The sequence below is a fragment of the Hemiscyllium ocellatum genome, chromosome 4 (genome assembly GCF_020745735.1).
Source record: "Hemiscyllium ocellatum isolate sHemOce1 chromosome 4, sHemOce1.pat.X.cur, whole genome shotgun sequence".
NCBI lineage: Eukaryota > Metazoa > Chordata > Chondrichthyes > Orectolobiformes > Hemiscylliidae > Hemiscyllium > Hemiscyllium ocellatum.
In genome coordinates this window covers 37,524,824-37,536,992 of record NC_083404.1, presented here as the reverse complement: position 1 = coordinate 37,536,992, position 12,169 = coordinate 37,524,824, and the positions used below count along the sequence as shown (strand labels likewise).

The following is a 12,169-nucleotide window of genomic DNA, read 5'->3' as shown; positions in this document are numbered from 1 at the left end:
ATCGGAAGGTTGTTGTGAAACTTGAAAGGGTTCAGACAAGATTTACAAGGTTGTTACAAGGGTTGGAGGTAACTGAGCAATTGGAAAATTCTGAACAGACTGGGACTATTTTCCCTGGAGAGTCAAAGATTGAGGGGTGATCTTAAAAATCATGAGTCCTTTTCCCTAGGATGGGAGAGTCCAGAACTAGAGGGTGTAGGTTTAGGGTGAGAGGGGAAAGATATAAAAGGGACCTACGGGGCAACTTTTTCACGCAGAAGGTGGTGTGTGTGTGTGTGAGCTGCCAGAGGAAGTGGTGGAGGCTGGTACAATTACAGCATTAAAAGTCATCTGGATGGGTGTATGAATAGGAAGGGTTTAGAGGGCTATGGGCCAAGTGCTGGTTGGCTTGGACCGAAGGGTCTGTTTCTGTGCTGTACATCTCTATGACTCTAACACTAATGTGCACAAGAGGAAGTGTTTTATGAAAAATGGAATCTTAAAACACAGGGATCATTCAGCCCTCAAGCCTGTAATGGCTCTTTGAAATTACTATTCCTTTAGTCCAACTCCCTTGTTCTTTCACTGTAGCACTGCAGCAACAAAGAATATATTTGCAAATTAAATTATCAGCCACAACACTAGCAGCTTGTTTTCCATATGTGTTCATTTGGCATTAGTCTGTTAAGATGATATACAATTGGGTATGCTTAATGTTAATTTTTTTTAAAGCAAATTTTTTTGAATCTTTGTTCTAGTATTGTTTTCAGGTTGGAGGATGGGAACACAGCCCAAAACCTTGGGATATGGGAAAGAAATGTAAAATGATGCATACCTTTAGACATCATATTACATGTCATCACAACTACAATATGAGCAGTGTACTCCTCCAATGCTTTCACCGTCTGGTGGGCCTTGAAGTGACAATTCCACATTTCAATAGGCAGTGAGTTTACTCTTACAGTATTGCTTCCCAGAATTATTAAACTTGAAAATTAATATGATTTCAAAATGAAAGCAAAGTGGGGGGAAGCTGGAGAACTGACATCAATGCTTTATTCACTTACTATTCTGTAGACCGTGATCAAGCCAAATTCATTACACTGCATCCATTGAACTAAGGCAAAAAGAAATTACTGCATGTGTACGTCAATTTGGGCTCACAGCTGATTGACGGACTGTATCACCTGAATCATGATTTCATAGTTGATATTGCGAGCAATACGAGTCGGTCATTGCAGGTTGTGATCCAGTTTTGGGAACTTATATTGTTGGAGGTGCATACCATCATTTAAAGGCTACATCCATTACTCATTTACTAAGTTTAGGAAGCTGAATACAAGTGCCTACTTTGAGAAAATGCCTCACAGAGTCAGACCCATTGCAACTGCTACCATGCTTTTCCTCCCTACATTCATTTTATGGATGGAGGGCGTGTAAATTCTAACAAAATTATGCATCTTAAGTCATGTGTTAGGCAAAGGCACTGAGTCTCTGCTTTCTACTGATGTGTTGCATACTAGCAATCATTCCTGGTCACTCAGGATATAATATCTGACCGCCTCTCATTGAATAATGATTGATTGACAGACTAAAAAAAATTATAATTAAGCTGCATGATATGCTTTTACATACTAATGGAAAATTTAAATCTTTTGGCACAAAGTTGTGATTGTTGATTGTTTCTGAACTGCACGTGAAATGATAAAATAGTTCAGGTAAAACAAATTTGGAGCGTATAAGATGAGGAAACATTTCTCCTTATTAAGATAGACTAAAATTCAAAGAACACTGTTTAAAGGTGAAACACCATGGATCAACTACGCTCAGGAGTGAGTGACTCCTCCATCCAAAATATAAATTTCAAATCAGGGCTTTCAATGTCACCAATTAAGTTTTATATTTAAGTTCCAAAATGGGAAATGGGCAAAACCTACCTCCCAACCAACAAACCACAGGTTAACTCTTTACTTTTCCACTCAACATAGATGTGTACACTTGACCTTATAGTTCATCATGATGATTGGTCTCCTCTTCCTTCAATTTGAACTCATCTGCACTTATATTGCCATCTCCGTTCCGATCCTGATTGGAAAATATGTTCTCTATGATTTTGTCTGGTGGAAAACCAGGGGCCAGTTTCCCCTGTCCACTCTCCACTTGCATGAGGATATATTCGGAGAACTGCAAGAAGGAAAGTAGTAGATTTTATAACAAATCATAAAAACAAAAAGAGCTGACCAAAGCTATTACTCACACCACTTATGCTGAAAAATAAAGCAAGGTGTTTTGTTTTTCAAAGCATGAGTTTTGACTCAGAGAATAGCATTCCTGTCTTGAGTTAGAAAGTCATTGGTTCAAGTCATGCTTTGTAGAATTCAGCACTAAGTCTCAGTTATTTCTGCCAATGGTAGTACCAAGATAGCACTGCCTGTTAAGGCAGCATTTCATTGTAGAAGGCGCTCAACTTAAAACAAAACATTAAGCAAATGGATACAAAAGATTCTATGTATTATCCAAAAGGTTGTGTTTACTTGTGTCACAACACTACAGCGAGTATTTACTGCACATGTGCAGTTACGGTGTTAGTGCCAATCTGATGGTTTAGAGTGATGCTTTGAAGTGCACCTCTGTTTTAGATTTTCACATTTTTTTTCCCCCAACAATCCCAACTAATCAGCTTTTGGAAATCAAGATTCAGCAATTTGTTTCCATTAGTGTCTTCTTTCTATGTCTTATGTTTTGTGCAAGCTGTTTTCCCTTTACAACATAATCAATTAATAGAAGAAAATAAGCAGCCATTTTAAAATTCATATTATTGTAATGGCAAGAATAATGCTATTAAATTATTTTAATTTTTTTCCCAACATTGTTAACCGTCAAATTTTATCACTATAAGATTTTTAGACAAAGATGAACTCCTACACTGATCCAATTTAAGAAATCTATCTGTTGAATTGCTGGAAATAGGAGTTCATCTTTAGTGAAAAAAAAATTGTTTCTTTACAAAGCAAATACACATTCATTCAGTTACATATCTTTCTTCAGTGATAAGTAAGAAAATCACGATCCAATGTTGGACTTGAAGCCATGACCCTAAGATTAAGACTCCCAATAACCACTAACTGAACAAAGTGGACTGCAGACAAACTCACTGCACAAAGCCTTTCCAACCCAAGTTTGAGCTCCACAAGAAACCCTTAGGAAGCAACAATTGTATAATTCTGAAACATTACATGTATTATATTTCTAAACATGAAACACTTCAGAGATTTTTTTTGTACTAATCATGCAGCCCCATCCTAGTTACCGGAATCAAAATATTTAAAGACTTTGCAACCAGCCTCTGCTCACATCTGTTCATACCTTATGCAATCACAGTAATTAGAATTCTCTTGTGCTCCAATACCACATTTTGTGGAGATTTTTAAAAACTTCAATGATGCTCTTGTCACTGGCTGGAAAGATGTCAGGAATAGTTGTGCATGCACAAGAGTCTGCAGTATGGGTCATGTTTGCATTCACAGTTGTTTCTAACAGCTTTCTAGTCAGCAGTGAGTGTTAAGAGTATATATTAGAACAAATAAAGGAGTCCTCCTCAGTGTCCTGGCCTATACGTATGTTCCTATTTATAACAATGACAACACTTCAACAACAAAGCATATTTACAGGGCACCTTTAAAGAAGTAAAATATTCCAAGGTGCTTCACAAATCCATTATTGAAAACAATTTGACATCATACCACAAGGTGATATTAGGATCAAAATCTTGGTCGAAGACTTAGATTTTAAGGAGTATCTTAAAAGAAGAAGAAAAACGAAATGTCAAGGGAGAAAATCCCAGACCTTGGGCCTTCCACCCCCGAAAGAATGGTGATCAACAGTGGAGCGATTAAAATTGGGATAGCCAAAAATTGACAGAGGGCAGATATCTTGGAGGTTTTGGGGCTGGAGGAGATTACATATACAGTGAGGAGCAAAATCTTGGAGGGATTTGAAAACATGACTTTTAATCACTTAATCATGCTTGAGCACAAGCCAATAGGTTAGCACTGCTGCCTCACAGCACCAGGGTCCCAGGTTCGATTCCAGCCTCGGGCGACTATCTATGTGGAATTTGCACATTCTCCCCGTGTCTGCGTGGGTTTTCTCCAGGTGCTCTGGTTTCCTCCCACAGTCCAAAGATGTGCAGGTCAGATGAATTGGCCATTAGGTGCATTAGTCAGAGGGAAATGGGTATGGGTGGCTTAATCTTCAGAGGGTCGGTGTGGACTGATTGGGCCGACAGGCCTGTTTCCACACTATAGGGAATCTAATCTAATAAAAGAAATACAGATCAGCAAGCACAGGGGTGACAAGTGAATGGCACTTGTCTTTTTTATTCATTCACAGGATGAGGGCATGAGAGGATGGTTAAGAGTCAACCATATTGCTGTGGTTCTGGAGTCACATGTAGGCCAGACCAGGTAAGGATGACAATTTCCTTCCCTAAAGAACATTAGTCATCCAGATGTTTTTTTCCAACAATTGACAATAGTTTCACGATTGTCATCAGATTCTTAATTCCAGATTTTTTTCTAATGAATTCAAATTCCACCATCTGCAATGGTAGGATTCAAACCTAGGTCCTCAGAACATTACTTGGGTTTCTGGATTATCAGTCCAGCGATAATATCACAAGACCATCACCTCCCCAGAGTTAGGTGAGAGTTAAGATATGAACAAGAGTTTTGGATAATCTCAAATTGGTGGAGGGTAGAATTCAGACAGTTAGCTAGAAGCACATTGAAATAGCCAAGTCCAGAGGTAATTGGATACCTAGACAAGGGTGAAGGTTTCAAGTGCAGATGAGTTGAGACAGAAGCATAATTAGGAAATAGTATAGAGTTCAAAACAGACTTTTTGGAAGCTCACCTTGGTAAAAATGTGACAGCAAAGTTGCAAACATTTTGGTTCAACCTCAAACAGTCAGCATGAGGGGGATGAAATTGGTAGCTAAGAATCAGAGTTTGTGAAAGGGACCCACAAACAGTTGGGTAAATTTTACAAGGACATCGGTGTAAAAATCAGACCTAAACATTGAAATACCAGTAGTGGAACCTGCTCAGCTATTTTACAACAAGTAGCTTCCTATTTGGCTTCTATCTGTACCTCTCAACTAATTAAGGCCTTTTTTGTAGTTCTGAAACATTGTCAGCACCACCAGGAGGGTTGCCACCGAGAAATGCGAGAGACTATGAGAACTGAGCCAGGGAAAACCCTAACAAGAAGGTCACTGGAGGCCTTAAGTAATACCTTCTGTACCCACAGCCACCACCATGACCACTACTCCCCCCAACCCCGACTTGCCATGTGACTTTCCCTCCTGTCCTGCTGCTCGGTCACTTCACTTATTTAACCTTAACATAAAATCTTCTTTAATAGGCTTTCGCAACTGTAAGTCAGCTACCAACCTCTTTGAGATGGTCAGCCTCTTACATGCTGTACTACTGCTGGTAAAGTGCACCTACGGTGCGATGGGGTCAGGATCTGACCCAGTTCCGCTGTGGTTGTTCCATGCCTTCAACTCCCAAACCCTAGTTAAATCTTGCGCAATGATTTCACTCTTCCTGATATCCAGCTGAGAGAACTTTCACAAAGAAAAGGACTACATAATATCAACTGGGTGAGACAGTTCAGGATCGTATTACTTGAACATTTTTGAAAATAGTTATTTGGCAGAAAAAACATGAGATAAAGCTACATAAATGCTGTATTGTATGCTTCTCATACTTTTCCACATGCACTTTAAATATTTGGAAGTGGAAAAATGCATGGATATAAAGTAACATTAAAGCCATAACAGAAACATGGCTGAGAGACTGGATGCTCAACGTTCCAGGTTTCAGAACCTACAGGCATGACAAAAGTACAAGTAAGTGAGGAGGGAGAGTTGCCCTTTTGACATAACAACAGTGCTGAGAGGGGATGTTCTTAAGGGGGTCATCAAATGAGGCCATACTTAAAAACAAGAATGGATGGTCACTTTGTTGGGACTCTATTATAGAGACCCAAATAGCCAGCAGGTATTAAAGGAGCAGATGTGTAGAGAGATTTAGATAACTGTAGGAGTAATAGAGTAGTATTGGTTGGAGATTTTAATTGCCCCTGTATTGACTCAGCCAAAGTGTAAAAGGCCCGAATGGGGTAGAATTTGTCAAATATATCAAAGAAAGTTTCCTAATCAATATGTAGAGGGCAACACTGGACCTCCTCTTAGAAAGCAAGGTCCAACAAGTGACTGAAGTGTCAGGTGGAGAGCACTTTGGATCCTGTGACCAAAACTCTTAGTTTTAACATAGTTATAAATAAAGACAGGACATGTCCATAGATTAAGAGCAGGATCAATTTAGGGCCATTAAGCAGGATCTAGCAGAGGTCGATTGGATGAATCTGTTTGAAGGAAAAGGACCGACTGGCAAATTAGAGGCTTTTAAAAGCATCATATCAAGAGTCCAGTGACTGTATGTCCCCGTTACGGTGAAGGGAAAAACTGGCAGGTTTAGGTATCCCTGGGTGTTGAGAAGTATTGTGTTCTGGTCAGAAAAAGAAAAAGACATACATTGGGTTTAAGCTATCAGCCTCAAGTGAATCTCCAGATGACTACAAAAAGTGTTGGAGCTTATTTAAGAGAGAAATCAGAAGAGCACAAAGGGGGCAGGAGATGGATCTGGCAGATAAGGGTAAATATAATCCCAAGAGGTTCTATAGCTACATCAAAAGTAAAAGAGTGGCTAGGGAGAGAATAGGTCCTCTTAAACATCAGCATAGCTGTCTATGTGTGGAGCCACAGGAGATGGGAGAGATTCTTAATGAATATTTTCCTCAGTGTTTACTGAGGAGAGAATCACGGATGCTAAGAAAATAAGGGAAATAAATAGAGATGTTTTGGACTGCATACATACTAGAGAGGAGATTTTATAGCCTTAAAGTACATTAAGGTGGATACATCCCCTGGGCTTGATCAAGTCCATCCTCGGATGTTGTGGGAAGCTAGGGAAGAAATTGCAGACAGAGATCTTTGCTTCATCTTTAGCTACTGGTGAAGTTCTGGAAGGCTAGAGGATGGTTAATGTTGTTCCATTGCTTCAGAAAGGTAGCAAAGACAAGCCAGGAAACTACAGGCCAGTGAGCCTGACATCAGTAACAGGCAAGTTGTTGGAGAGGATACGGAGGGATAAAACCAACATTTGGATAGTCAAGGTCTAATTTGGGATAACCAGCATGCATTTGTACACTGGAAGTCACATCTGACAAATCTTTCAGAGTTTTTCAAAGAGGTAACCATGTGGATAGATGAATGAAGGACAGTGGATTTATCTACATGGACTTTAGTAAGGCCTTTGACAAGGTCCCGCACAGCAGGCTAGCCATGAAGGTTAGGTTGCATGGGATCTCAGGAGAGTTAATTAATTGGATTCAAAATGGTAGGCTCAATGGTAGGAATCAAAGGGTGATGGTTGAAGGTTGTTTCTTGGACAGGAAGTCTGTGACTCGTGACGTGTCACAGGGAATCAGTGCTGGGACCTTTGTTATTTGTTCTTTACAGAAGTGATCAGGATGTGAATGTAGAAAGCATGATTCATAAGTTTGTGGATGATACAAAATTAGGAGGTATCTTGATAGCGAGAAAGGTTATCAAAAATTACAGAGGGATCTTGATCAGATGGGGAAGTGGGCTGAAGATGGGCAAATGCAATTCAATATAGATAAGTGTGAGGTGTTGCATTTTGGAAAGTCAAACCAAAGACTTCTACAGTAAATGGTAAGGTCCTGAGGAGTGTTGTGGGACAGAAGTACCCAAGATTACAAGTACAGAGTTCTTTGAAAACAGTGTCACAGGTAGGCAGGGTGATGAAGGAGGTATTTAGCATGCTGATCTTTATCAGTCAAGGCAATGAGTATAAGAGTTGGGATGTTATTTTACAGTTGAATTAATCGCTGGTGAGGCCGCAGTTGGAGTATTGTATACGGTTTTGGTCACCTTGTTATAGGAAAGATAAAGTTAAACTGGAAAAGTTCAAAGATGGTTTACAAGGATGTTGCCATGACTAGGAGAAAGTGAGGACTGCAGATGCTGAAGATCAGAGCTGAAAATGTGTTGCTGGAAAAGCGCAGCAGGTCAGGCAGCATCCAAGGAGCAGGAGAATCGACATTTCGGGCATGAGCCCTGGGCCTAAGTTATAGGGAGAGGTTGGCCAGGATAGGACTTTATTCCTTGAAACGTAGGTGGCCTTATTGAAGAGCATAACATCATGAGGGGTATAGATAGGATGAATGCATATGGTCTTTTTTCCCAGGAACGGGGAATTGAAAACTAGAAGATATAGGTTTAAGACGAGAGGGGAAAGATTAGGAAGGACCTGAGGGGCAACTTCTTCACACAGGGAGTGGTGCGTATATGGAATGGGCTGCCAGAAAAAGTGGTTAAGACAGGTGCAGTAGTAAGATTTAAAAAACATTTGGATATGTACATGGATGCTGTGTGGGCACATGGTCAGCATTGACCAGTTTGGGCTGAAGGGGCCATTTCCACGCTATATTATCCTATGACTCTAATAGAAAGGGAGGGAACTCTTTCAAAGAATTGGCAGGAAACAAATGGCCCCTTTATGTGTAGTAAGATTCAACAATTTCTATGATTGATTCTAAAGCACTCAGAGATATCCTGTGCTTATGAAAGGTTTTTTTTAAATCATTCATAGGACATGGTGTTGCTGGTTAGGCCAGTATTTGTTGTCCATCCCCAATTACCTAGAGGCAGTTGAGTGCCAACTACATGGCTGGGAGTCTGCAGTCACATGTAGGTCAGACCAGGTAAGGAAGGCAGCTTCCCTCTCTAAAAGACATTAGTGAACTAGCTGGGTTTTTCCTGACAACTGGTCATCATTCGACTTTCAGATTTTTATTGAACTGAAATTCCATCATCTACCATGGCAAGATTCAAACCCAGGTGGGCAGAACATTATCTTGGTCTCTAAATTAACAGCCCAGTGATAATAGGCCATCATTTACCCATGTATTGATGCTTTTTAATGCTGTGCTCATGCTTTTTCTACTGTTGCCCCATCAAGCAACTCATAGAACGGTGTACTCTCAAAATATGAACAAAAACTTTAAAGCACTTCTCCTGGAAAGTTCCTTCTCTGTCTCGGAGAGGAGTTTCTATTTGGTGGAATGAATATTAGGTTCTACACTTCCTGCCATGTACTAATTCTGGCAAGACTGTAATAACACCTCTTAATATCATTGACCGAGTTGCAAGAAATATAGACAGTATAATTATTTTCTCTTATTGTTTTGAACAGACCTATTTACTCCACCACATTTACAAACAGAACATGCCTTCAGTTGCATCTGTAACTAAGACCTTTTGTAAAAATAAAAATATGCCAAATGCTCAAAACCACTTTGTTTTAGGATTACCACTGATCAGCGAAAGTTTTACTTGCCTATACCCCCCAGAACCTCCTCTTCCTCATATACTCCCCTCTGCACACACACATAACCAATATTAGCCAGGTCCCTGAACAGCCCTGTTGCTAAATTCACCTAAATGCACTTTCAGACATCCACAATTCCCCTTTCCCACAGCTCCTACCAAACAAATCCATCCTCACCCACTTTATGAAAACTCTCACAACTGCCCTTTTTCACCTCTCCTCAAAAACACCACCCACCACTCCACATCCACAACCTCAAAACCCCCCAAAACTATCATCGCTACTATCAACACCTTCCTCTTAAAAATGCATGCACACGCTACCTAAATCTGTAAGATTTCACCATTAAAAGCCATTAATAATCTTGCCTCTTCTAGACAAATTTCCTTGTTTTTGTCTTTGTCGATTTCTCGGAAGAGATCAGGAGACACTTGTGAAGTAGTCCAAACGAACATATAGCCCTCTGGAAGACCTGAGACAAGTTCTACCAGCTCAACGTCAAAGATGAGCACAGCGCTGCCCGGTACCTCTCCAGCTGCAAGATAGAATCACAATAGTTAATGTAGCCATGTCACCATCAAACATTATCTTTCTTCACACTTCATTCTTCAAAGTGTCATTTTAAGTTCCAGCATGTCTTCATAATGACCAAAGACAATTCACCTCATCCTACAGCCCTGGTTGGGATTCATGGGATGAACAAGATAAAAAAAAAGGACATCCAGCGACTCATTTACTACTATAATGTAGTGAAGGCTGGAATAGAAAAAAATGTCATAAATTCTAGATTTTAGTGCTGCCAAAAGTCCAGAGTTTGGAGAGTCAGTGGCATAGCAGTAATGTCACTGAATGAGTGGTTCAGAACCCCAGACAATCCTCCGGGTAGGAACATGGCAAATAATGAAATTTGACTTCAATAAAATTTTAGAATGAAAAGGAGGTCTATTGGCACTGTATCTATCAATCGTTATAAAAACTAAATGGTTCACTGATGTCCTTCAGGAAAGGAAATCTGCCATCCTTACCTGGTCTGACCTCCATTTAGCTCCAGACCCACTGCAATGTGCTAGTAACACTTTGGTCAACAGTGGGACTGACTATAGAGGCCACATAATCAGTTACAGCTAAAGAGTTTTCATCTAGGTCATTTTTGTTACAACCAATTATTAAACTATTCACAGCAAAATCCATAGCTTGTGTTCTTATACTTAAGGTTTTTAAACGCAACAATAGCAGTGGAATATATGTACCAATTCCGCTCTCTCCATAACCCAGATGAGGTGGGATAATGATGGTTCGTTTCTCTTCAACACACATATTGGTCAGACCCATGTCCATCCCTACGACCACTTGACCAGAACCCAGAACAACATTGTACGTTTTTCCATAGTTGTGTCTGAAAGAAAATGCAACTTTACATAAATAACAACTCTAACATTCTGTCAGTGGTTAATATATGAAGCTAAAACAAAAATGAAAACACAAACAAAGCTGAATTGGATGAGTCAGCAAGAATTAGTGGCATATTGATAATATCACTGGACAAATAAACCAGAGGTCAGAATGGGGACATAGGTTGAGTTGATAAATCAGGAATATAAACGTAGTGTTAGTAATGGTATCATGAAGCTACCATTAATTGTCATGAAAAATAAAATTTAGTTGATTTCACTTTAGGGAATAAGATTTGCCATCCTTCCCTGTGACTTCAGTCCATAGTTATGTAATTGACTCTTACTTGCTTTCTAAATGATCTAACAAGTCACTTAATTAAAAGAACAATTAATGATGGACAACAAATGCTGGCTTTGTCAGCAAAGCTCACAAATGTTAAACAATTTAAAAAAAAACAGCAGCTTACATTTCTAACTGCCAAACCCTTACGTATTTATGTAGTTCAGGTGACAAATAACCTGCCTTCGGACATTGATCAGTGGTTGTCTAATTTGAGAGTGGATGAAGGCAGGGGTGAAAGAGAGAATAGGAATGAAAATATCTTATCCAAAAATTGGGTAATCGGTGTGTTAGAAATTCCAGGACAGAAACCAATATTCCAATTCGAGAAAAACTGCCTTGGTTTGTTCAGTCTACCAACAGAACTCCTGTTTCCAAATCAGTCATACATCGAGGCTTTGCTCCAAAAACTTTGACATGGTGGCTCAGTTGTCGCAGTGCCAGGGACCAGGGCAATTGTCTGCGTGGAGTCTGCACATCATCCCAGTGTCTGCCCAGGTTTCCTCCGGGTGCTGCGGTTCCCTCCCACAGTATAAAGATGTGCAGGTCAGATGATTTGGCCATGCTAAATTGCCCATAGTGATAGGTGCATTAGTAGGGGAATGGGTCTGGGCGGGTTACTCTTCGGAAAGTTGGTGTGGACTTGTTGGGCCGAGGGGTCTATTTCCGCACTATAGGGAATCTAATTAATCTAGGCTGGAACTTCAATGCAGTGTTGAAGGCATTCTATACAATCAAAGGGTTGTCTATTGAATGCTGTTTGGTTTTTTGGCAGGCACTCAGGTTCAGGATGATTTGCTTGAATAGCGGGGTAGGGGCGTTCTAGATTCTGCATGCTCTTTCCACTGCTCGCACTTTATCTCCATGAGCTCCATTTGATGATATTCAATTCATTGGTGCCTTCTTGGATGTTTCCTCTTCAGTTTATGCTAGGGCAAGCAATTCCCATATCAGTTAGGATGTTAATTTGTTTA

The 12,169-nt window shown here is 40.0% G+C and overlaps 1 protein-coding gene across 1 annotated transcript in view; it reads right to left on the bottom strand.

Moving 5' to 3' along the window:
- Window positions 1–1,018: 1,018 nt before the first annotated feature.
- fkbp9 (FKBP prolyl isomerase 9) overlaps window positions 1,019–12,169 on the bottom strand; it is a 34,919-nt gene continuing 23,768 nt past the window's right edge. The window contains exons 8-10 of the mRNA XM_060822934.1: window positions 10,712–10,857; window positions 9,830–9,996; window positions 1,019–2,163 (exon numbers count right to left, since the gene is read on the bottom strand). Coding sequence (XP_060678917.1) covers window positions 1,984–2,163; window positions 9,830–9,996; window positions 10,712–10,857 — 493 coding nt within the window. The 3' untranslated portion in view covers window positions 1,019–1,983. The remainder of the gene's footprint in view (window positions 2,164–9,829; window positions 9,997–10,711; window positions 10,858–12,169) is intronic.